This window comes from Geotrypetes seraphini, chromosome 4, assembly GCF_902459505.1.
Source record: "Geotrypetes seraphini chromosome 4, aGeoSer1.1, whole genome shotgun sequence".
Taxonomy (NCBI): Eukaryota; Metazoa; Chordata; class Amphibia; order Gymnophiona; family Dermophiidae; genus Geotrypetes; species Geotrypetes seraphini.
Genome location: NC_047087.1, coordinates 3,352,460 through 3,379,742, shown reverse-complemented (window position 1 = coordinate 3,379,742; position 27,283 = coordinate 3,352,460). Strand labels below are relative to the sequence as shown.

Sequence of the window (27,283 nt, the reverse complement as noted above, 5' to 3'; positions counted from 1 at the left end):
TCTTACATCTTCTTCTGTAAAGACCAAAGAAAAGAATTAATTCAGTCTCTCCGCTATGGCCTTATCCTCCCTGAGCGCCACTTTTGTTCCTTGATCATCCAACGGTCCCACGGATTCCCTCAAAGGGTTTCTGCTTCTGATGTACCTAAAAAATTGGTATTAGTTTTTCTCTCTTTTGCAAGTTTCTTTTCATATTCTTTCTTAGATTTCTTTATCAATGCTTTGCATCTAACTTGACAGTGCTGGTGTCTTTTCTTATTTTTTTCATTCAAATTCTTTTTCAATTCTTTAAATGATGTTTTTTGGCTCTAATAGCCTCTTTGACTTCACCTTTTAACCATGCCGGCTCTCAGTTCCTCTTCTTTATATCTTTGCTGATACGTGGAATACTCGGCTTCCACGATGGTATTTTTAAGTAACATCCATGCCTGGTTTACACTTCTGACCTTTGCCATAGACCGTTTTAGCTTCTTTTTAACCATTTTCCTGATTTTATCATAGTCGCCCTTTCAAAAATTAGACTCCTCTACTGTAGATTTATTTTGTGACATCACTCCCACTATCAGCTCAAACTTGATCACGTTATGATCATGGTTTCCCAGCAGATCCAACCATGGCTGGATTAATGAATAGGCCCAGTAGCCACATGCCTAGGGCCTGAAATAGTCAGGGGGGGCCTGCTGAAGGATGACTTACCATGCCATTTATTTTCAGATTGCAACAGGCCCCCCTTCCCTCCCTCCACGGCAACGGACCCCCACCCGACAATAACAACAACACTGGGCTCCCCCCCAGCATCGACAGACGGCAACACAGCCAACCACCGGCATCAATGGCAATGCGGCCAACGCAGCTCCAAGAAGGTCCCATGATGACTGCGTCTGCCGGTCTATCCCTTTCCGATGTCACTTTTTCCGGCAGACAGTCATTGCGGGATCTTCATGGAGTTAAGCCATTTGTGTTAACGTTGATGCCGGGGGAGGCCGCGTTGCCGTCCATCGATGCCCAGGGGGCAGCGGTGTTGTCATCATTGATGCTGGGAGGGCCTGTTGCCATTGCTGGGGGGGTGCATTTCCGTTGCTGTGTGGAAAGGCTGGTGGAGGGAGAGAAAGGGGGCAGATGCTGATGGAATTGGTGTGCACAGAAAGGGGGAAAACAAGGGGAATGATACTGGATAGATTTAGGTCGGAGGGAAAGAAAGGGGACTAATGTTGATGGAATTGGTATGCAGGGAAAGGGGGAGACATAAGGGGGAAGGATACTGGATGGATTTAGGTTGGTAGGAAAGAAAGGGAGCAGATGCTGATGGCAATGGGGGAAGAGAGAGGAGAGAGTGAAATGCCAGACCATGGGGATGTGGGAGAGGGAAGGGAAGAAGAGGAGAGGATAGAGATGCCAGATCATTGGAGGAGGGAATAGAGGAAGATGAATGCCAGACCAATGGGGGTGAAGGGAAAGATGGAAGGGAGAGGTGTACAGTTTCTGGAAGTGGCATAGAAGGACAGAAGATGAAAGGAAGAGAGGGACAAGAAGATGAGGAGAGCAGAAACCAGAGAAGACAAAGGTAGAAAAAAAATTTTTCTTTATTTTTTTGCTTTAGGGGAAATGCATCGCTGTTTCTGTGGTGTTGCATTGTATGCAGAGTCCATCTTCTTGGTGATTCAATTTAACCTTTTTATCCCCCCTTTTATCCTCCCCCCCCCCCTTTTTAGCGCTGGTCGGGTCGGTAACAGCTCTGATGCTCAGAATTCTATGAGAATCTGAGCTGTTACCACTGTGGCTAAAAACCATGCTACAGTTTTGTAAAAGGGGAAGAGGTTAGTTTGTGATTACATATTCCATACTAGGCAAAGGTGTTTCCTGTGTTCTGTTTGTATGAAAGACATGGTTTTTTTGTTCGTGTTGACTAGCCTTGTTTGGCGAAATGCATCAGGCATGGTTCTTGGGAGCACCTTGAATTAACCTGATTTGAATCTCCTTATTTTCTGCCACTATTTTTTTGTTTCATTTTGGATTCTTTGGTGGACTGCTTGCCTTGTTGTTTCGTTGCAAGTTAACATACAAGGAGTAGAACGTACTAGAGGAGTTTACAGATTTGGTTGTTTATACATATGGGTTACAGTTGGTTGATGTAGAGTGAGGCAGCTGAGCGGCGTTGTAAACTTGGTTATTAATATAGACTTATATTTCGGATAGTATTACGGTTTTACAAATATTTGAACACTTTTATATATGCATGGAAACGGTTCAGAGTTAAAGTCCTGGGTAAGTAGGTGGGAAAGGAAAGAAGGGGGACTTGTTCAGAGATGTTTGCGGGTGGCATAGAAGAAAAACTGTTTGTTTTGAATTAAAAAAAATAGAAATATAAGTGGAAATAAATAAGAAAACAGATAAATCAGGGTGGGGTGGGGCAGGCCAGGGGGGCCCAGTGTACTTGTGTGCCTAGGGGCCCTCGAAGAATTAATCCTGCCCTATCTCCTGCATTATGCCTTTTATTGCACTAAGGACCAAATCTAAAATAGCTCCCCTTCTTGTTGGTTCCTGGACTACCAGGTCTACCCACTGCACTCATACAAAGACCCACTCATTCACTTAACACACAAAAAAAGTGGAGAAAAAGGCTCAGTTCATCTTCATATGGCAAAAAACTCCACTTATAAACAACCATTAAGCAAGGTCCAAAATGTATCCGTTCACTCAGCAGTGAGAAACACTAGTAGCCCGCGTCAGGGGAATGATTCCAGCCTCATTCCAGCTTCTAGGTGTGTGTATGTGAGCAGTTGGAGCACTTGGAGAGTCTGGTGGAGTAGGCTGGAATTATTCCCCTGACGCAGCTCAGGGAAACGGAGGTTTTCCCATCGGGAAAGAGTGGCTGCGGGGCCAGGCAGGCTTGCACTTTTTGGATGCATGGAAGACAGCCTGGACACCATCTGCAGCTAAGTGTTTGAGACTCATATATGTGCTGCTTGCTTTACTCACATTTTTTTGGAAGTTTTGTAATTTGGCGTGCTAGAGTTTTTTTGAGGTGGTTCCTACGAGGGCTACTATAGTGTTTCTCACTGCTGAGTGAACTGATACATTTTGGACCTTGCTTAATGGTTGTTTATAAGTGGAGTTTTTTGCCATATGAAGATGAACTGAGGCTTTTTCTCCACTTTTTTTTCCTTTTTTGTGTGTTAAGTGAATGAGTGGGTCTTTGTATGAGTGCAGTGGGTAGACCTGGTAGTGTCTAGGTAGGTCCCTCCCATGGTTTCCAATAGGGCATAATTTATTAGTTTTAGGAATTTGTATGTCCTTCCTGAGATTTTTTTGGGACAATAGTATAACCCAACCTTTATATTCCTTCCCTTCATACATGGAATTTCTATCCATAAGGATTCCACACTGCTATCTATGTCATGCAGAATGTTTATTTGATTTGATTCAATTCACTGTTTAACATAGTGCAACCCCCTTCCAATTTGATCTACTCTATCCTTGCAATATAATTTGTACCCAGGTCCCATTGAATGTCCTCCTTCCACCAGGTCTCAGAGATGCCTACTATATCATTCAATGCTAAGTCTCCTATTTTATTTTTTAGGCTTCTAGCATTTGCATACAGACACTTCAAATTGTGTTTTTTCTTTGCAACTACAGGCTGCTGAGAAGACAGGGAAAATTTGAGTCTTTTACTCTGCCTTCCTCTTAAACCCTCCTGGCTTTCTTTCACCATTATTGGAACCTCTTTACTGGGACTCCCTAAATATCCTGTTTCAATAGTATCATCATGTTTATGCAGATATCAGTTATGAAAACTATTTATACTTTGGAACAAGTTATAGTTCAAAAGCTCCCAGATGAAGAAATGTAAATTGAAAGTAAGGGCTCCTTTTACGAAGGCGCGTTAGGGCCTTAACGTGCGGAATAGTGTGCGCTAGCCACTACCGCCTCCTCTTGAGCAGGCGGTAGTTTTTCGGCTAGCGCACACTAATCCGGTGTGTGCGCTAAAATCGCTAGTGCACCTTCATAAAAGGAGCCCTAAATACTGATAAAACTAAATATATTAATACATCAAAATAGATATCCATTTTCATCAATAAAAAAATAGATATTAGTAGTAGAGAGTTGCACGGGGACGACGGGAATCCCGCGGGTTCCTCCTTCGGGTCACGGGGATCCCATGGGGACGCCCCCTAGGATCGCAGGGTTCCTGCGGGGTTGGATGCACTCAAGCCGCGACGCTCGTCTTCTTTTCCCTACCTGCCCTGCCGCAGCACACAGCTGACCCGGAAGTCTTCCACAATGTTAGTGCTGACGTCGGAGGGAGGGCTTAAGCAAAGCCCTCCCTCCCTCCGACGTCAGCACTGACATCGGGAAGACTTCTGATCGGCTGTGTGCTGCGGCAGGGCAGGTAGGATAATTAAAGGAAGTGGGCTACCAAGGGGGGGCGGTCTGCCCCGGGGCAGCCTTGGAGGGTGCAGAGCCGGCCAGATCCCCTTACCTTTGTGGCGCTTTCCCCCGACCGACTGACAACAGGCCCGGTCCGACAAAACTCCCTGCCATGTAGCTGCGAATCTAAATTACCTTCTTACAGCAGCTGGATTCAGGGCAGGGAGGTTTGTCAGACCGGGCCTGTTCTGTTGTCGGTCGGGCAGGGAAGCGCCACGAAGGTAAGGGGCAGGGAGGGAGAAAGGGAGGAAAGGTGGAGTGGAGAGGAAAAGACGCTTAAGGGAAATGGGTAAAACTGAGGGGGGAGAAGGACACTGAAAGCACTGGGGAAGACAGAGGGGGGAGAAGGACGCTGAAAGCACATGGGGAAGACAAAAGGGGTGGAGAAGGACGCTGAAAGGAGATGGGGAAGACAGAGGGGGGAGAAGGATGCTGAAAGGACATGGGGAAGACGGGGGTGGAGAAGGATGCTGAAAGGACATGGGGAAGACAGAGGGAGGAGAAGGATGCTGACAGGACATGGGGAAGATGGAGGGAGAAGGACGCTGAAAGGAAATGGGGAAGAGAGAGTGGGGAGAAGATGCTGAAGGGAAATGGGGAAGAAAGAGTGGGGAGAAGACGCTTAAGGGAAATGGGGAAGAGAGAGTGGGGAGAAGACACTGAAGGGAAATGGGGAAGAGAGAGTGGGGCAAAGACGCTGGCAGGGAAGAAGACAGAGATGCCAGACTATGGGGGGTGCGGAGGGAAGAAGATGGGTGCCAGACCAATTTGGAAGGGGGAGAAAGGGAGAGGCACAGTAACAGAGCAAATGGAAGATGCAGAGAGAAGAGAGATAGTGGATGGAAGGAATTGAATGAGAACATGAGGAAAGCAGAAACCAGGCAACAAAGGTAGGAAAAAAATTATATTTCATTTCTTTTTTTTTTTTTTTTTTTTTTGCTTCAGGATAAAGTAGTATATTAGTTGTGTTGATAAAAATTTATAAACATTAGAGGCTCTGGTAGAAACCCGTTTACAAAGTATGTATTCTTCCCAATTAATATTTCCAAATTAATAAAGTCTCTTTGCTTATTTGTAAATGGGTTTCTACCAGAGCCTTTAATTCAGTAGCATAATTAAATGAAATAACTATTTCTGAAGTTTATAGGGACGGGCGGGGACGGAGGGGATTCCTCGCGGGGACGGGTGGGGACGGAGGGGATTCCTCACGGGTACGGGTGGGATTTCTGTTCCCGCGCAACTCTCTAATTAGGAGTAAATTGTGACCAAACTCTATCCCTTGAATCTTAACATTCTGATAAAAAGTTTTTCTTGATGAGAAAACTGAGGCATAATCAAATGTAATGCCCTCTTCAGGACGGCTCTGGGTCCAGGGCCTGACCTAGCTGGAGTCCCCCGAATGCAGTCTGTCAATCCCTCACCTGGGGAATAGTGTTCACCCTTTTCTCCCCCCAGGGGAAAAAAAATCACCTTCTGTGAACAAGTTGGTTAATAAATTAAACTGATTTATTTACACTATGTACATAGGCCTAATTATAAGACAAATTGTCAGAAATGGCTTTCAACAATTTGAATTTTCAATATTTCCACAGAAACAGGGCCTCTTCTCCCTTGAAAAGAGGAGACTGAGAGGGGACATGATTTAAACATTCAAGATAATGAAGGGAATAGACTTAGTAGATAAAGACAGGTTGTTCACCCTCTCCAAGGTAGAGAGAACGAGAGGGCACTCTCTAAAGTTGAAAGGGGATAGATTCTGTACAAACGTAAGGAAGTTCTTCTTCACCCAGAGAGTGGTAGAAAACTGGAACGCTCTTCCGGAGTCTGTTATAGGGGAAAACACCCTCCAGGGATTTAAGACAAAGTTAGACGGGTTCTTGTTGAGCAGATAGGGCTGGTCTTTGACCTGGGGGCCACCGCGGGAGCGGACTGCTGGGCACAATGGACCACTGGTCTGACCCAGCAGTGGCAAATTCTTATGTTCTTACTCATGCAGTTAATTCAACAGCATTTATATACTATTCAGATATTCAAGCATTTGAACCTATAACTCTCAGTTCAAATTCAGCATTTCCCAAAAAGCCTTTCTACCTCTCTCAGTTCTGACTGCTATCACTGTAGTTGTAGGCTGCTCCCAGGTTTCTTAGCTTAGACACTAGGTGGGCATGGCTGTGTATCTACATCCCTCCTTTCCTAAACCAATCTACCCTCGCCCAGTCCTCAAGTTCTCACCCAGTCTGTGGAAGCCCTAAAAGATAGGTAGCTGGTGGGCTTGCCCTGGTGGTTATCCTTTAGCTCTAAGGGCCCTAGCCCTCACAAGAACACTCCACCTCCAGGGAGCCGCCTCCCTTGTTGGGCTGCTGGTGCTGATAGCATCCTGGTGACCTGGCGCATCCCTTGATATGCACTCTGGTAGCCTTCCCCTCCTTTGAGAGGAACCTCTGGGGTAGCTCCCTGCTAGAGTCCCAGTTACCAGCCTCAACAGGGCTCGGCAATTCCAAGTAACAGGGCTTCTTCTAGATGGCTGCAGCTGCTCTTCTCAGCCCTCAGGCACTGATAGTACCTCCACAGGCCCTTTTCTTCTGCCCTCTGCTGGTACACGGCATATCAGCTCTTAAAAGAGTTCTGTGTCAGCCAGTGACAGTTTCCCAGGGAGCTACCTCCTAAATGAGTCTAACGCACAGATATGACTCTATGCAGTGCCTACTCATAGATTCCAGACTTTTCAGAAGCAATTTCCAACTTCCTAGGTTTGCTTCTCCCTCCACTTCCCCTATTTTGATTCAGTTCATATCCCCACATTCCTTTGAGCACACAGGCTTTTTCCCACTCATGAAATAATCTCTTAAAATACATAACATTTCATCCAAGTGTCTGTGTTCATCCCTCAGTGCATCCGTGTGACTTTCACAAATTGGATGTAATTCTCCTGCAATAGCAGAGGAAAGCCCCCTTTCAGTTTTTAACACAAACAGAAAACTGCTGCTTTTAAATCCACTGTTCACAAATACTACTTTTTCAAGCTTTCAGAAACCAGCCCCCCATGGGGGGATTTTATTCTCCTTCTTCAGACCCTTCAGATTTATTTATGTACAATTTATACCATAGTCTCCAAACCCTCCTTGATCTTGCCATTTCTTGAATAGACACATATATAAGGTTTCCTAAGTGGTCCTAGGTTAACTTTTTAAAGTAGGACTTACAGTAGTTTGGGACCTCCTGACTCCTTGTGATTGTGCTTCATTAATGTCACAGACTCTTCACCTCCTGACTTACTATTTGTGTTGCCTTCACATTGTACATTTTGTGTTTCCAGCTCTTCTGAAAAATAGGATTTGAAGCATGTGATTACTGTTTCTGCCAGCCTTATAAGCACAGTGTCGAAGGCTGCTGAGAAATCCAGCAACACTAGTATCGAGGCAGATCTTCATAAAGGGACACAAGAACAGTCTTTGTTCCACTCAGGTCTGAAGCCATATTGACGTGGGTCTAGCCAATTACTTTCGTTGAGTTGAATGCAGTCTGCCTGTTCTATAAGTTTTGCTAAGAAAGGAACATTTTGAGGGAGCTCTTTTCAGAAGGGGGCCCACCAAAGCTCTTTTTTTAGTGGTGTTGGCAGTTACCCTTCCACAAAAGAGGTTTTAACAATTTTAATGACCCCTTCAATAAGGCCTGTGTGTTGTCTCCATACTGTCTTTGCTGGGCAGGGGTGAAATATCTAGGTACTCGCCTGAAAAGTTTGGTATATATTTAGGAATATCTTCTTTAATTCTGACATACTGTGGTGCCATTCTGATGTCCCTAGCAGGTCCCATAATCTGGAAATGTCATCATTGAACATAGTAACATTACATTATATTACATTGGATATTTGTATATCACAAATACCTCACAAGTGTGGTTCATTGTGGTTAACATAAAAAAATAGTCATCCAGAATTGTAATACCAATTACAAGTAATTATAAACAATATCCCAAGTGATGGCATTAACAACTAATTTTCAACACATATTCTTGACATACGTAAGTTTTCAAAGATCTCCTTAACATTTTATAATTAGACATAGATGTGATTTGAAATGGTTAACCTTTCCAAGATTTTGCAGCCTGGTAGGTGAAACTATAAGTATACAGTCTAGCTCATTTCCCTGTAGGATTGGGAAACTGAAATGAAAATCTTTCTCTTAATTTAGAAGCATGTTCTGCTATTAAAAAATGAACTAAATTATAGAAGGGGAGAGAGCTTGAAATGATGGTGTCCGAGGATCTCAAGATAGCAGAACGATGTGACAAGGCAGTGACCATGCACATAGTGGGCTGGACCCAATAAAAGAGAGACTTTGGTGAAATGATGCAGGCTGCTTTTGCTCCATTTCCTTTAGATATTTACAAATGTCTTCCTTCCTTCCCAGGTGACTACACCAGAGATGATGATGCCCTGCACCATATTCCTTCCTGCAGCCATTCCAGACAGAGAGGATGCAGTGATGAGCTCCAGATCTGAGGAGGTTGGAAAGCAGCCTGGTCAGTCCTGCATTTGTTACTCTGAATTTAAGTAGATTAAATGATGGAAAAGGGACATTCGAATTGGTGGTTGTTCTCGCATCTTTCAGATCTGTTCTCATGGAGACTTTGTACCATAATATTTTAGCTCTCAGTGGGTGTGCTAGTGCTGCCCGATTCAGGAAAAAAATTTTGATTCGATTTTCCTGCCCAATTGGTTTTTTTTAAAAAAACATCCTGGTGGGTTTATTTTATAGCCTCTTTGCCCTCTCGTAACCACACTGACGCTGTGGTGTAAACAAAATAAACAAAAAATACTATTTCTCTCTCTGTTAAATCCCAACTCACATTTGCGGTCTAACACCAGCTCTGGCAGGATACACGTTTCAAATCTGACATATTGTAATCACAAAACAGAAAATAAAATGATTTTTTCTACCTTTTGTTGTCTGGTCATTATTCAAATCTTGTTGGTCCCAGGCTCTGGTTGTCTTCTGATAACTTGCTTGCTAGGGTCTCCTTCTTTCTCTGTGCTCTTTCTTCTTTCTCTGTGCTAAACATCCATCTTCCATCTCTGTCCTCCCCTTCCGTTTCCCTTCCCTCTCCCGGAGGTCTGGCATCTATCCTTTTTTTTGTCTCCATCCACAGGTCCACCTTTTCTCAACTACCCTTTCATCCAGCATCAATCCCTCCTTCCCCACCACCCCAGGGTCCACCATCTCTCCCTTTCTGTTCCTTTCATCCCTAAATCCCATTGTCCACCATCTCTCTCCCTCTCCTCTGTTTTTAGACCCATTATTTCTTCCCCCCAAAGTCCGGCATATGCACTTCTCTTTGAACCCCCCTTCCCTCCCTCCCTCCGTATACTTCTACACCAGGGCCCCCTCCCCTGAACGTCTTCACCCCCCTGAAGGCCAGCCTGTCCCCCCCCGAATGCCTACACCCCACCCCTGAAGGCCAGCCTGTCCCCCCTGAATGCCTACACCCCCACCCCTGAAGGCCTGCATGTCGCCCCCAAAGGCCTACACCCCACCCCTGAAGGCCGGCATGTCCCCCCCCTGAAGGCCTACACCCCACCCCTGAAGGCCTGCTTGTCCCCCCTGAAGGCCTGCCTGTCCCTTCTGAAAGCCATATGTCGTCTTCTCTCTGCTGCAGGACTAGGACAACGTATGGCAACTTAAAAATATCGCTAGAGCCAGCGATCTTATGCAGGCTGCTGAATTTAGTAAATTGATGTGGGGAAACCGGACACTAGCGGGGAAGCCACTTCCCGACTGACCCTCCCCACTCGCCCTCTAAAGCAGGAGCAGCAGGCCAGCAAGAGGCAGCGCTGCTGCTCCTGCTTTAGGGGCAAGGGGGGAGGGTCAGTCAACGAATCGGGAGGCCAATTTTTTGTCGTGGTAAATCGATTCAAATTGATTCACCCAAAGTGAATCGATTCGAATCGAGCAGCACTATTGTGTACATGGTACAACTTTCTACATTCCAGAACTTTATCTCTTCCCTTGTGAGCTAGTTCTGGAATATTGTCTTCCAACTTTCCCCAATGGCTCTTGAATTTTTCCTCTCCTTTCATCTCTACATTGTATAGCTGCTGTGCTGCTGCTCTCTCTCTTCCCCATCTCCATGTCCTCTTTTCTGCTTTTCCATTTCTGTCTTCTAGGTGTCTCTTCTCTACCACCTCTTACAGTCTTTTGAGATTTTCTTTTTAAACTTTTATAATAGTTTAGTTTTGCTGCAATTTGTTTATCCCTCCTGAATATACCTTTTTACCATATGGTGGTTCAGTTGGACCTGACTCTGCATTTATTATGGAATGGGCAGAAAATTACGTTCATCGGTGAGGTTCCTCGAGCTTTTGTTCTTGCCTCCACATTTTTTTAATGTTTTACTGGTGCACTGAGCAATTCTGATCCAGGGTTTCCAGATCAGTGCCTATATGGATGATGATTATGTCAAATTTGTGATGGCCCAAGGAAATGTTTGATCAGTGGGATGCAACAGGTAAATGGCTTAAAGACACACGAACTAAAACTGAAAAAAAGTAACTTACATTACAGCTTGCACTGCAAGATTACCATAACAATCAGAAATATTAATCGAACTCACACATTCCGCCAAAGTATTATAGCAATAGATCATTCTTCATACCCCTGATATTTGACTTGAGGTGAGGGGTTTGCTTGATGATGTCTGTTTTCTATTTTTGCAATGTGGGCTCTTGTATCTTAAGTTTACTCTATAGCCATTCAATTGCTTGGTTTATATACTACTACTACTACTACTAATCATCATTTCTGTAGCACTGAAAGGCATATGCTGTGCTGTACATTCAGCAGAAGAGCTTACAATCTAATTAGGACAGACAAACCCTTCAATTTCTCTTTCCTCTTATCTTTTCTTTTATTATCTTTTCATGAACAGTCCTAGTACTTTAGATCTTTTAAAACGATTCAATTCTACATTGCACAATATAACTGAATATTTGTTATACTAAATGTTTTGTTTTATTTTTTGATACCCTGTACTTGAACTGTTTCTTATATTTTTTCAAAAAACTCAATAAAAAATATTGAACTTAGGACAGACAGACAGAACAAATGGAACAGATGGGGTTGAGTTTCTTGCAGAGAGAATGATAAGATGGTCATAAGTATCTTATGGTGAGTGGGAGTTGATGTGAAAGCAGCCTCGAAAAAGTGGGCTTTTAGCTTGAATTTGAATACGCCCATCTTTAAAAAGGGATCAAGAGGTGACCCGGGAAACTACAGACCGGTGAGTCTGACCTCGGTTCCGGGGAAAATGGCGGAAGCATTGATAAAAGAAAACATCGATGAACATTTTGAAAGAAACGAACTTCTGATAACCAGCCATCATGGTTTCTGCAAGGGGAGATCGTGCCTAACCAACTTATTGCATTTCTTTGAAGGAATTAACAAACGGATGGACAAAGGAGACCCCATTGACATCATATACCTAGATTTCCAAAAAGCCTTTGACAAGGTGCCTCATGAATGTCTACTCCGGGAACTGAAGAACCATGGGGTGGAAGGAGACGTACATAGATGGATCAGTAACTTGTTGGAGGGAAGGAAACAGAGGGTAGGAGTAAAGGGCCACTACTCGGACTGGAGGAGGGTCACGAGTGGTGTCCCGCAGGGCTCGGTGCTCGGGCCGCTGCTATTTAATATATTCATAAATGATCTAGAAACAGGGACGAAGTGTGAGATAATAAAATTTGCGGACGACACCAAACTTTTTAGTGGAGCTCGGACTAAAGAGGACTGCGAAGAATTGCAAAGGGACTTGAACACACTAGGGGAATGGGCGACGAGATGGCAGATGAAGCTCAACGTGGAGAAATGTAAAGTATTACATGTGGGAAGCAGAAACCGGAGGTACAACTACACGATGGGAGGGATGTTATTAAATGAGAGTACCCAAGAAAGGGACTTGGGGGTAATGGTGGACACGACAATGAAACCGACTGCACAGTGCGCAGCGGCCACTAAGAGAGCGAATAGAATGCTAGGTATAATCAAGAAGGGTATTACTACCAGAACGAAAGAAGTTATTCTGCCGTTGTATCGGGCGATGGTGCGTCCGCATCTGGAGTACTGCATCCAATATTGGTCGCAGTATCTTAAGAAGGATATGGCGTTACTTGAGAGGGTTCAGAGGAGAGCGACACTTCTAATAAAAGGGATGGAAAACCTTTCATACGCTGAGAGATTGGAGAAACTGGGACTCTTTTCCCTGGAGAAGAGGAGACTTAGAGGGGATATGATAGAGGCTTATAAGATCATGAAGGGCATAGAGAGAGTGGAGAGGGACAGATTCTTCAAACTTTCAAATAATAAAAGAACAAGAGGGCATTCGGAAAAGTTGAAAGGGGACAGATTCAAAACAAATACTAGGAAGTTCTTCTTTACCCAACGTGTGGTGGACACTTGGAATGCGCTTCCAGAGGGCGTAATAGGGCAAAGTACGGTACTGGGGTTCAAGAAAGGATTGGACAATTTTCTGCTGGAAAAGGGGATAAAGGGGTACAGATAGAGGATTACTGCACAGGTCCTGGACCTGTTGGGTCGCCGCATGAGTGGACTGCTGGGCATGATGGACCTCAGGTCTGACCCAGCAGAGGCATTTCTTATGTTCTTAGATGGAGCCTGATGTAATGACTCAGGCAGTCTGTTCCATGAATATGGTGCAGCAAGATAGAAGGGATGGAGTCTGGTGTTGGCAGTGATGGAGAAGGGTACAGATAAGTTGGACTTACTTGATGAATGGAGTTCATGGAGGGAGAGGGAGCATAGGGGGAGATGAAAGGAGAGAGATTGAGGGGCTGCAGAGTGAATGTACTTGTAGATCCATAAGAGGAGTTTGAACTGTATTCGGAAATGGATGGGGAGCCAATGAAGTGACTTGAGAGGGGTAATGTGAGTATGGCGGCTCTGGTGGAATATAAATCATGTAGCAGAATTTTGAACAGATTGAAGGAGAGAGAGATAGGTAAGTGAAAGACCTGAAAGAATCAAGTTGCAATAATATAGGTGAGAGGTGATGAATGTGTGGATAGGGGTTCTAATAGTGTGCTTAGAAAGGAAAGGTTGGATTTTTGTAATATTATAAAGAAAGAAATGACAGGCTTTAGCGGTTTGTTGGATCTGAGCAGAGAAGGAGAGAAAGGAGACAAAGATAACCCCAAGGTTGCAAACTGACAAGACAGGGAGGGAGAGTGTTGTCCACAGAAACAGAGAATGGGGGAAAGGGGAGGTGGAAAGATAAGGAGCTCAGTCTTAGCCATATTCAATTTTAGATGGCAGTGAGACATCCAGGTGTCTATGTAGGGCAGGCTGAGACTTGGGCCTGGATTCCTGTAGAAGTTTCTGGTGTAGAGAGAGAGAGATCTGGGAGTCATTAACCTAGAAGTGATACTGACAACCATGGGAGATCAGTGCACTGTGGGCATGGGTATAAATGGAGAAAGGGAGAGGTCCCAAGATAGAGCCTTGAGGTGTACCTACTGATAGTGGGATAGCAGTAGAGTAGGATCCACCATGAAAGTGAAAGTGCAGTGGGAGAGATGAGAAAACTAGGAGAGAACAGAGTCCTGGAATCCCAGTGAGGACAGCATATTGAGGAGTAGGTGGTAATAGTGTTGAAAGAAGCAGATAGTTTGGGAAGGATGAAGATAGAGTGCAGGCCTTTGGATCTGGCCAGGAAAGGTCATTGGAGACTTTAGCAAGGGCAGTTTCTATGGAATGCAGTGAACAAAAGCCTGATTGAAGTAGGTCAAGAATAGCTTGAGGTGAAAGGAAATCTAAGCAACGGTGGTGAAGAACACATTCAAGTAACTTAAATAAGAATGAGAAGAGAGAGATGGGGCAACAGTCGTACGGACAAGAGGGTTTTTTGAGGAGAGGTGTAACTATAGCATGTTTGAAGGTATCAGGAACAGTTCAGTGGTGAGTGATAAGTAGAGGATGTGACATATGGGGATGGCAGTAGGAGAGAGAGTGCTGGGTAGATAGGTGGGAATCTGATCAGAAGAGCAGGTGGTGGGTTTGAAGGAGGAGAGAAAATGTTCAGTTTCCTCTTCAGCGATTTCAGAAAAGGAGAAAAAGGTGGCAGGGGTTGAGGGAAGGTCATAGAAAGAACAGATGGAAGAGAGTGGGAGGAGGTGACCTTGTTGAGAACTCATGGTGACTAAGAACATAAGATTTGCTATACTGGGACAGACCAAAGGTCCATCAAGCCCAGTGTCCTGTTTCCAACTGTGGTCAACCCAGATCCCAAGTACCTAGTTAAGAATTTTGTCATAGAAGAGCTCAGCCATAGTCTAGGAAGAAAGTGAAGGGAAGATTGGAGATGAGGCACTTTGTGTAGAGAGTTTAGTGTAGCAAAGAGACAGTGAGAATTGAAGCTAAGAGAGTTAGTCAAATGAGTGTAGTAGTCTTGTTTGGCAAATAAGAGGGTAGACTAGAAGGATGTCACCAGGAATTTGAAATATATGGTCTGCATGTGTGCGAGATTGACATTCAGAAGATCAGGCACGAGAGCAAGAAACAGAGGTCAGCCAGGGCTGGGGTTTGGCACATCTTATAGAATGTGAAATGGTAGGATTGAGGGTATTTGGAGCAGAGAATGGTGTTATAGAAGAAAGCTTTATTGACAGACTTGTATATCATAGTTGAAGGGAGGGATGAGACTGTTGTGGAGAGGGTGCAAGGGTCAATAGCCTGAAGGTTTCTAAATGTATTGGTAGTGATTGGTCGGGTCTAGGGGGGAGAAGGTGATGAATTATGAACATTATCAGATGATGGTCCTTGAGGGGAGGAATTAAGGTGCAGAAATTGGTGGTAGAGCATTTGGAGGAGAAGACAAGGTCAAGGCAGTGGCCATTCTGGTGCTTAGGAGTAGTGGAACACACAGCTGGAGATTGTATGAAGATGTTGAGCAAGAAACTTGGAAGTATAGGAGTCAGAGGGGTCATCAGCATGGATGTTGAAGTATACTAACTTTGACCCACTGTATATGTCAAACCAAAACTACCTAAGACTACTGTACATATGTAAATCCACAATCTGTCTACACATTATGCATGTTAACTTTGTAACCCTTTCTGAGCTTGTTGGGGAAGACAAGATATAAAATGAACCAAATAAATAAGTCACCAGGATGAGAGAAGGAGATGAGGATTTGAGAAAGAACAGCCAGGAGTCATAAGAACATAAGAATAGCCTTACTGAGTCAGACCAATGGTCCATCAAGCCCAATAGCCCGTTCTCACGGTGGCCAATCCAGGTCACTAGTACCTGGCCAAAACCCAAGGAGTAGCAATATTCCATGCTACCGATCCAGGGAAAGCAGTGGCTTCCCCCATGTCTTTCTCAATAACAGACTGTGGACTTTTCCTCCAGGAACTTGTCCGAACCTTTCTTAAAACCAGCCACACTATCCACTCTTACCACATCCTCTGGCAATGCATTCCAGAGCTTAACTATTCTCTGAGTGAAAAAAAAATTCCTCCTATTGGTTATAAAATTATTTCCCTGTAACTTCATTGAGTGTCCCCTAGTCGTTTTTTAATTTTTGACAGAGTGAAAAATTGATCCACTTGTACCTGTTCTACTCCACTCTAGATTTTGTAGACTTCAATCATATCTCCCCTCAGCCATCTCTTTTCCAAGTTGAAGAGCCTAGTCTTTCCTGATATGAAAGGAGTTCCATCCCCTTTATCATCTTGGTTGCTCTACTTTGAACCTTTTCTAGTGCCGCTATATCTTTCTTGAGATAAGGAGATCAGAATTGAATGCAGTACTCCAGGTGTGGTCACACCATGGAGCGATACAGAGGCATTATAACATTTTTGTTTTGTTAACCATCCCTTTTTAAATAATTCCTAGCATCTTGTTTGATTTTTTTTTTTTGGTTGCCGCTACACATTAGGTGGAAGGTTTCATCGTATTGTCTACAATGACACCCAGATCTTTTGCTTGGGTTTTAACCCCCAAAGTGCATCTGGTAACTATGATTTGGGTTCCACTGCCAATCTTTTTATCTTCTACTTTTGTGAAATTCTTTATACTGTCATGTTTCCTCCAATCTGGATGACCTTTATTAACCACAATTTTCAACCTCTGGTTGCAAGATTGTTTCTCACATTCTTCTGCTACCTAGCCAACATCATTCTTCCATTGCTGGCCCTAACTTTGCTTTTCACTTCTAAACAAAATCCTAAGAAACAACTCTAACTCAAGGATATATGCCTGTTTCTATTCTAGTTCTCCTGATCCTCTAATCTTCAGTTTCATATCATCTTCAGTTGGGAAAACTTGACTCAGAGGTAAAGTCCTGATATTTGGTACAAAGTTCCAAGGTTCAAATCCCAAGTCACTCCTAGTAAGTACATATAAGATTTTCTTTCACATCTAGAAGCACTTTGACTTTACTATCTGACCCCTTTCTCCTTTCATATCTACTTCTAGAAGCCATCTGGTCATTCCAGAATTCACTTCTTCAGTGTACAGTTCCTCCTTTATATAATCCTCCACCAATTGCACCCAGGGTCATGGTTGCTTTTGTCTTTGAACCTTTCCTATCATGTTTGCTTAACTAGAAAATGATCCAATTTCGCTTGCTTAGTCCTCAGGATTCTGAGCCCAGTTCTCTAACTCAATATCTCATTTGAACCTGAGGCCAGATGTTTCACATAAATTCATCTCAAATATTGATTTTCAGCCATATTCCGCTTCCTTAGCTTATTTCATTAACGGGAGTATTCCAGGACTTCCCTATTTCTTCGGTAACTTCTGATCTCCAATTGTCCCTGATTTCGCTAGTCCTCTGTTTTCCAGCAGATATGAGAAGTACTACGTCTACGCAGTAATCCTCGAGTGCTGGCTCTCTTCACTTTACAAGACATACCAGAGCTCTCAGGCAGCCTCAGGGGTACTACTGCTGACATATATCCTCACCCCCAGTCAGCCAGTTTTTCATTCCAGCTTCTGTATATTATCCCATCAATAGTCAGGGAGTTTTCTCTCCTCCCTATCTTTTCTTTCCCGTTTTGCCTCTAACATTACTCTGTTTAACGGGAATCATGCTTCCATTTTGCTTTGCAGCTTTCCCTTTCATTTCCCATTTGTGACAACCAAGAATAAGAATGGCTACAACTAGTCTTTTGGTCTGGTCACACTTATACATGCCACTTGCCAGTATCCAATCTAATGTTTCGTCCTACATTTTTCTGGTGTATCCCTCTCCTCTGCTCAGATTTGGCTGCCGCTATGAGGTCATCTCCTGTTGGGAGCCTCCATACGCATTGGTTTGTTGGTTTCTTCTCTTTCACTCATGCTGAGGACGGTTGTATACCACATATTCTCTCCATTGCCTTCCCTTGTTCCCTGCCTTCTCATATCAGATATTGCACTAACCATTTTGTTTTCTTTGGAGGCCAACTCTCCCTCCATCCCCTTTAGTTGAGCTAGGGCGTCCCATTTGTGAGAATATGCTGCCTGCTTGTCCTGGGATAAAGCACAATTACTTACTGTAACAGGGGTTATCCAGGGACAGCAGGCAGATATTTTCACATTCCTCCCACCTCCCATGGTTGGCTTTTTAGCTTGCTTATGGAATTGAGGAATCGCGAGCTGATGTTAGGCTTGAAGCTTTGCAAAAGCTTAAAGTGACAGTACATTTTTCACTGTCCGTACCAGGCTCTATGGATGACGTCACTCATCTGCTGTCCCCGGATAGCACCTGTTAATGGTAACTGTGCTGTTTTGCTAGTATATGTATCTGCTATTTTCCATAGTTTTTAGTGTGCGCTGATGTTCCCTTTCTACGTGTTTTGCATTGGCCATTTGAGTAGTCCAGTAATACCATTTGTGTTTTCTTGGTTTGAAGATCTCAGCTTCATGTGGTCACTTCTGACCCAGTTAATATCTTGTTATCTCTTCTTTTTTAAGGCTTTTGCAGTTTGGTTTTCCCTCTCATTTTTAGAGTCCACTTTAGTGCATTGTTTTTCTTATGTTGAGTTTCTATACATAGTGGCAGCCTATGCTGGAGGGATTTATCCTTATATGTAGCTTGGTATGTGTAAGTTAGACCTGTTTTTATTTCAAAGTACTTCACATTAATAATAATAGCTTTATTTCTATCCCGTCATACCTTTTCAGGACAGCGAGGTTACGTGGTTATTTAGTTGTTCCATATGTTCTTTCATGTTTCATTTGTTTTTTTTATTTGACAGTACCTTACATTAAGTGACGTAGTAAAGAGGGGGGCAGGGGAGTGGACTACCCTGAGCGCCATCTTGGTGGGCCCCCCCCCCTCACTATATCTCTTTAAATCTTTGCAACTTCTCCGGCCTGTTGCTGCACCAGCCTGACTTCCTTCTGAAATCACTTCCAGGTTGCGGGGCCAGGAAGTGACATCAGAGGTAAAGCCAACACGAACAACAGGCTGGAGAAGCTGCTCGCGCTGTCAAAGGTTTAAAGAGGGGGGGGAGGGAAGGAGCAGGGCTACCCTCATACACCACCGCTTACTTTTGTTTTAAATTTTGTTATATGTGACATTGGGTTTTGACAATTACAGTTTTGATGCATCGTATCAGATTTTTATAATTATTTTAACTGATTGATTCATATGACTAGTTTTGGTTTTGTGGGTCTTTAGACTCCTGACTCACTCTGTTTCATCCAATAAAGACTTTTTATTCTCCTGATTTTCTTAGTTGCCGTCTTTGAAATTCACTTCCTCTGTATCTTTGCTCTGAAATCCAAGACCTTGTCAAAATCCTTTTGCTTGCTTTCCCCTCTTCAACATGATTTCCATACTAATCCATAGATTTTCGGCCTTGGATTCCCTTGTCTTAGATCTCTTTTCTCCAACCTTCCTTTCCTAGTGTTCCTCTTTTGGTTAAATCTTGTCTACCTTACCATGTATTCCTGTTCTCTCTCCTCCTAGATGAATTGGCTCTTTGCGGTGTATTAAGTGAAGGGAAGTTTTATGCAATTTAAGAGATAAAATTGCTACTGTCTGGAAACAGCATTCTTTACCATCCATATTGATTATGTATAAATGTTTGATGTATTTATCATATGAATAAAATTACAGCTGGGGATGTGTGGCACAGTGGTTAAAGCTCCAGCCTCAGCATCCTGAGGTTGTGGGTTCAAACCCATGCTGCTCCTTGAGACCCTGGGCAAGTCATTTAATCCCCCCATTGTCCCAGGTACATTAGATAGATTGTGAGCCTGCCGGGACAGATAGGGAAAAATGCTTGAGTACCTGAATAAATTAATGTAAACCGTTCTGAGCTCCCTTGGGAAAACGGTATAAAAAATTAAATAAATAAATAACACTGCTAAGTGTTGTGCTAAATGTTTATGAACAAATTTAAAAAAAGAAATGAGCAATGTGGGTGAATCAAGTTATCCTTATCTGCTATTTTCTCTGAGTAAGTAGAAGTAATCACATAGCCTTTTTTTCAGGAGTAATGACTAAATGTACAACCAAAGCGGTATACAGGGGGTATACAGGGAGTGATTATTAGCGAAGACATGAAGACTGCCAATCAAGTGGAGAAAGCTTCATCCAAGGCTAGACAAATCATGGGCTGTATCCGTAGAAGTTTCGTCAGCCGTAAGCCCGAGGTCATAATGCCGTTGTACAGATCCATGGTGAGACCCCATCTGGAATGCTGTGTACAATTCTGGAGGCCGCATTATCAAAAAGATGTGCGGAGAGTTGAGTCGGTTCAGCGAATGGCCACCAGGATGGTCTCAGGACTCAAGAATCTCCCATATTAGGAACGACTGGGTAAGTTGCAGCTGTACTCAACTCGAGGAACGCAGAGAGAGGGGAGACATGATCGAGACGTTCAAATATGTCACGGGCCGTATCGAGGTGGAAGAGGATCTCTTTTTCCTTAAAGGACCCACGGCAACAAGAGGGCATCCGTTGAAAATCAGGGGTGGGAAGTTTCATGGCGACACCAGAAAATATTTCTTCACCGAAAGAGTGGTTGATCGCTGGAATAATCTTCCACAATAGGTAATTGAGGCCAGCAGCGTGCCAGATTTTAAGAAAAGATGGGATTGGCATGTGGGATCTCTTCATGGAGGTAGTTAGGGGGTGGGCCATTAGTGTGGGCAGATTAGATGGGCCGTGGCCCTTTTCTGCCGTCATTTTCTATGTTTCTATTACATTCTCTGTCCCTAGTGGACTTGCAATCTAAGTTTTTGTACCCGTTGTGATTGAGTGATTTGTCCAGGGTCACGAGGAACAGCTCTAGCTTTGTTCTCAGCCCACTGCAATAACCATTAGGCCCTTCCTTCACTCTAAATAGATATTTAGAAAGAGAGGGAAGTACAGATTATGGCTGATATTCAGAGAGGAAGATCTAGAAATTCTTAGTTAGCACTCTCCGGATAATGCTGCATATTATGACCTGCCTCAGCGCTATAGCGGCAGAGTGAAGGTTAGCCACGTTATTCATTCTACTAATTGGTCAACTGTTTGGCTGAAGTTCGGACAGCACAGAGGCTAGATAGCCAACTGAATATTGCTACTATCTGGATAGGGCTGCTTGTCACCACTGAGGGGGGGACGTAATCATTGGCTACTTATTTTACCACAGGTTAATAATAAAATAATTGGTTTTAACGGTATGAATATTCAGTGTCTACCATTATTAAGATACTGCCACTGGACATCCAGATTTATTTTGGTTTCACTGGCCAGTACATTAAAATGACACCAACCAGCAAGATTATTACTGAACACTGCTTTGTCTATGTGTTTTAGAGGCAGTTAAGCAAATTTTAATAAAATAATTGTATAAGAAATGTTCAGAAAATAATTTGTGACAATTTTGCTTTCACAGAATCCTCTGAGGAGCTGGGCAGGAGCATCCTGTTGTATGATGGATCAGAACACATTGGCGACTCGAAATCTAGCCTTACAGGCCCAGCTGGATCAATTAGGGAGGACTCTGGCTTTCTTTGCTGGAAGAAAGGGTGCAATCAGATCTTTAAGACATCTGCAGCCCTCCAGATACATTTCAACGAGGTCCATACAAAACGGCCTCAGCTTCCAGTGTCAGATCGTCATGTGTACAAGTACCGTTGTCATCAGTGCAGCCTGGCCTTCAAGACCATTGAGAAACTTCAGCTCCACTCTCAGTACCACGTCATCCGGGCTGCCACTATGTGCTCTCTGTGCCAGCGTAGTTTCCGTACCTTCCAAGCACTGAAAAAACACTTAGAAGCCAGTCACCTGGAACTGACTGAAGCTGATATTCAGCAACTCTATGGTGGGCTTTTGGTAAATGGAGACCTTCTAGCCATGGGAGATACTTCGTTGACTGAAGAACCCAACATTGTAGAGGAGGAGAAGGAGGAAGAAAGTGACTTGGAGGATAAACAGAGTCCTACAGGAAGTGATTCTGGGTCTGTACAGGAAGATTCAGGGTCTGAACCCAAAAGAGCTTTGCCCTTTAGAAAAGGTCCTAACTTTACCATGGAGAAATTCTTAGATCCCTCTCGGCCCTACAAGTGTACTGTATGCAAGGAATCTTTCACTCAAAAAAATATTCTGTTAGTTCATTATAACTCTGTATCACACTTACATAAATTGAAAAAGGCTTTGCAAGAATCAGCATCAGGACAACCTGAGCCCACCAGCAGCCCAGACAGCAAACCATTTAAATGCAGCATCTGTACTGTGGCATACAGTCAGAGCTCTACGCTGGAGATTCATATGCGTTCTGTCTTACACCAAACCAAGGCTCGAGCAGCAAAGTTGGAGGCGGCTAGTGGAAATGGGGGTGGCAATAGCAGTATCACTAACAGCAGCAGTGTTTCTCTGAGTCCCAGTCCAGGCACTACCAATAATGGTAGCAATGCTAATTCCGTAACTTGCACTAGTTTGCCAAGCCACTCCTCAAGTGATACAATGGGAATTACATGTTTCAGCACCCCTATTAGCGCTAACCTCCCCTCCCTTGCTGAGCCAAAGGAAGTCAATCAGAAAAGGCTGGTAGATCTAATCACTTCAAAGCAGCAGCACCAACAAACACAAAGTTTAACTCAAGCCCAGGTGCAGGCCCACCTCCAACAAGAACTTCAACAGCAAGCAGCCCTGCTGCAGTCTCAGCTGTTCAATCCAGCTCTCATACCCCACTTCCCAATGACAACTGAGGCCCTTCTCCAACTTCAGCAGCAGCAGCAGCATTTGCTTTTCCCCTTTTATATCCCTAGCACAGACTTTCAGCTCAGCTCAGAAGTTAGTCTGCCAATTACCAGTGGAACGTTGACTCTGACTGGTAGTAGCTCAACTTTGCTGGAAGATCTAAAGGCCCAGGTTCAGTTCTCACAGCAGGGCCATCAACAGCACCAACAGATCTTACAGCAAAGCCAGCTCTCTCTGCCACAGGCACATGCCACAATTTTACAACCATCTCAGCTTCCTGAGAAAAAGAAATCAATTAAAGAGAACTACAAAGAAGTTCTTAGGGAAAGAGAACATGCAGAAAGAGGGGATGGTAGCTGTTCAGGCAGGGAAGCCTTCTCTGATACTTTAAAGACCAAAGATAAGAAAGATTATGCACCAATGAATGATTCAGAAATTGTACTGCTACCTCCTCGTATTTCATCAGATGCAAGAGGTAGTGCCACCAAAGCCTTGTTGGAGAATTTTGGCTTTGAGCTTGTTATTCAGTATAATGAGAACAAGCAGAAGGTGCAAAGAAAAAATGGTAAAAATGAGCAAAACAACTATTTGGAGAAGCTTGAATGCAATTCATGTGGAAAGTTTTTTTCCAACATTCTAATTTTGAAGAGCCACCAGGAACATGTCCACCAGCATTTCTTCTCCTTTGAGCAATTGGAAAAGTTTTCCAAACAATATCGAGAGCATTATGATAAACTATATCCACTAAGGTCTCAGACCCCAGATCCACCACCATTGCAGCCACCTCCCCCACCTCCTCCTCCTCCACCACCTCCATTACCTGTACCTCCTCAGCCTGCTTCTACTCCAAACATTCCTACTTCTGCACCACCTATTCCTTCTCCTACAATTTCACCTGCCCAATCATCTGTACCACTAACCCAAATCTCTATGCCAATGGAGCTGCCCATTTTTTCTCCTCTTATGATGCAAACTATGCCACTTCAAACCTTCCCTGCTCAGTTGCCTCCTCAGCTTGGATCTGTAGAATCGCTACCTGCTGACTTGGCCCAACTATATCAACATCAACTCAACCCTAATTTGCTTCAGCAGCAGCAGCAGAAGAGGCCAAGAACGCGCATCACCGACGACCAGCTCAGAGTTCTTAGGCAATATTTTGACATCAATAATTCACCCAGTGAAGAACACATCAAAGAAATGGCAGACAAATCTGGATTGCCACAAAAAGTGATTAAGCACTGGTTCCGAAACACATTGTTTAAGGAACGACAGCGCAACAAAGATTCACCTTATAATTTTAGTAATCCTCCCATTACCAGCTTGGAAGAACTGAAGACCAATTCCAGGCCACCTTCCCCAGAACCTCAGAAATATGAGTACTGGGGAAGCAAGAGATCCTCACGAACCCGATTTACTGACTACCAGCTCAGAGTCTTGCAAGATTTCTTTGATGCCAATGCTTACCCAAAGGATGATGAATTTGAGCAGCTTTCTAACCTGCTGAACCTCCCATCACGAGTTATTGTTGTGTGGTTCCAGAATGCCCGTCAGAAGGCCAGAAAGAACTATGAGAACCAGGGTGATGGGAGAGAAGGGGAGAGGCGTGAGCTTACAAATGACAGATACATCCGAACTAGCAACTTAAGTTATCAGTGCAAAAAGTGCAGCTTAGTTTTTCAGCGCATTTTTGATCTCATTAAGCACCAGAAAAAGTTGTGTTACAAAGATGAAGATGAAGATCTGCAGGATGATAGCCAAAATGAAGATTCTATGGATGCCACTGAAGTTCTGACACCATCAAGTCCCTCATGCAGTACTTCAGTGCTTTCTCAATCTTTCGGCACGCCTGCTTCATCTTCAGCTAATGCAACTTATACAGCTTACCTCCAGCACATGACTGATCAAGATGAAGCCCTGGCGTACAATTCCAAAACAGAAACTAAATGTGAGAAACCAAAGCATTCTGAACCTCCAAGAATACAACAAAACCAAACCGAAGAGCAGCAAGAACAACCAAAGCAAGAGTCTCGCCAACTGTCATTACATCAGCATCTAGATCAGTCTGAACAGAAGATGAGTGCAGCACAGCAAAACCCACAACTGTCTCTTTCAGCTTCAATACAACAGCAATCACCGCAGTGTTCCTTGCCTCAATCAAGCCTTAACACATCTGATCTCTCCCATCTTCCTCTTAAACCCCTTCACACATCATCTCCCCAACAACTAGCAAACCTCCCTCCTCAATTACTTCCCTACCAGTGTGACCAGTGTAAGTTGGCATTTTCTTCATTTGAACATTGGCAGGAACATCAACAACTTCACTTCTTAAGTGCACAGAATCAGCTTATCCACCATCAGCTTTTGGACAGGCCACTAGACATGTCTTTCATGCTTTTTGACCCCAATAATCCACTGCTGGCAAATCAACTACTATCTGGGTCTCTATCTCAGATTGCAGCAAGCTCTGCTACTTCACCCCCTATACCGACATCCACAATGAACACACTAAAGAGAAAGTTGGAAGAAAAAGCCAATGCTAGCCCTGGAGAAAATGATAGTGGGACTGGTGGAGACGAACATCAAAGAGACAAACGCCTGAGAACAACCATTACCCCAGAGCAACTAGAAATTCTGTATCAGAAATACTTGCTGGACTCCAACCCAACACGTAAAATGTTAGATCATATTGCTCATGAGGTAGGCTTGAAGAAACGAGTGGTACAGGTTTGGTTTCAGAACACCCGAGCACGTGAAAGGAAAGGGCAGTTTAGGGCAGTTGGGCCAACACAAGCCCACAGACGATGTCCTTTCTGTAGAGCTCTGTTCAAAGCCAAGACTGCCTTGGAAGCCCATATCCGATCACGCCACTGGCATGAGGCCAAAAGGGCTGGATACAACTTAACCCTATCAGCTATGATGATAGACTGTGATGGTGGAATCCAGATGAAAGGTGATCTCACTGATGGATCCAGTTTTCAGCACTTACCCTCAACAAGTATTGACAACCAGAATATTCCTCTTTCACCAGTGAGTAAATCAATGGACCTGTCACCTCAAACTGTACTTAGTCCTTCCTCCATCAAAGTTGAAGGGTTAGAAGATTTTGAAATCCCTTCCATATCCACAATTAATCTGAATTTTGACCAAACAAAACTGGATACTGATGACTGTTCTTCAGTTAATACTGCAATTACAGACACTACAACAGGAGATGAAGGTAATGCAGACAATGACAGTACAATAGGCATTACTACTGAAACTAAATCTGGTCTGCCAAAGTCTTCTATGATTGCAGTATCTGAATATGAAGATCATATGTCTTTTGACATAGTAAGTCCAGCACTTAGTTATTACAGCAAGGAGTTTGAAAATGAAGGTATTGTGGACTATAGTGAGACTTCCAGCCTTGCAGACCCTTGCTCACCTAGTCCTGGTGCAAGTGGTTCAGCAGGTAAGTCTGGAGAGAGCGGGGAACGACCAGGCCAAAAACGCTTTCGCACTCAGATGACTAATCTCCAACTAAAAGTTTTAAAGTCCTGTTTTAATGATTACCGGACACCTACCATGCTGGAGTGTGAGGTCTTGGGTAATGACATAGGACTGCCAAAGAGAGTTATTCAAGTGTGGTTTCAGAATGCCAGGGCAAAGGAGAAAAAGTGCAAACTTAGTATGGCTAAGCACTTTGGAATAAACCAAACAAGCTATGAGGGACCCAGGACAGAATGCACTTTGTGTGGCATCAAGTACGGCGCACGGCTATCAGTGCGTGACCATATCTTCTCTCAACAGCATATCTCCAAAGTTAAAGATGCCATTGGAAGCCAGTTGGATAAAGAGAAGGAATATTTTGATCCAGCTACTGTCCGCCAACTGATGGCTCAACAGGAACTAGATCGCATCAAAAAAGCCAATGAGGTTCTGGGTCTGGCAACCCAGCAACAAAGCATTTTTGATAATGCACCTCTTCAAGCTCTTAATCTCCCCACTGCATATTCAGCACTACCAGGCATCTCGCCAGTTCTACTGCCAGGCCTAAGCAGCCCATCCTTACCAGGATTCCCACCCTCTAACACAGGTGAGTTTTGTATCCAATATATCTGTCTGAAAATGCTTGCAAGTGATATGAAAGGTGTCCATAAAACTAAGGAAGGATTAGTTCCTACCTCGATAATCCTCTTTTCTATATAACAGCATGTGATTCCTTAAAGATGGTTGTATACCCCAACTCATGAGTTGGATTGTAGAAGGCATCAATTTTCTCAGCTCTGCCTCCTTGTCTCCCTGGGCATTGCTCTGTCCTCAGTCCATACCAAAGCGAGCGATAATCCCTAAAAGAAGAAATGATGAGAGGTTCAGGGGACTCCCCAATAACATTAACTTTGCTCATCTCTGCAGTAGGAACAAAAAATAGTAAACAAATATTGCAATTGCAAAACTAAAGGTGGAACCGACTCACTTCCTACCTGTGTGTAACCAGTACTTAACACTTGTAGAGCTCTGTGAAAGCAGCGTGCAGCGAGCAGTGGAACTCTAACCCACTGTCTTACAATAATTTTCTTCTCTTTTGGCTGCCACAAGGCAAGCCGCTGGAAATTCAACCCAGACTATTATTCAATGCAGGTTGTATCCATCTCTGGCAGGATGGGGC

The 27,283-nt window shown here is 43.8% G+C and overlaps 1 protein-coding gene across 3 annotated transcripts in view; it reads left to right on the top strand.

Moving 5' to 3' along the window:
* ZFHX3 (zinc finger homeobox 3) overlaps nucleotides 1-27,283 on the top strand; it is a 601,913-nt gene that overhangs the window by 552,087 nt on the left and 22,543 nt on the right. For all 3 annotated transcript variants that reach the window (XM_033942405.1, XM_033942408.1, XM_033942407.1), the window contains 2 exons: nucleotides 8,844-8,955; nucleotides 21,329-26,710. In XM_033942405.1, coding sequence (XP_033798296.1) covers nucleotides 8,844-8,955; nucleotides 21,329-26,710 — 5,494 coding nt within the window. The remainder of the gene's footprint in view (nucleotides 1-8,843; nucleotides 8,956-21,328; nucleotides 26,711-27,283) is intronic.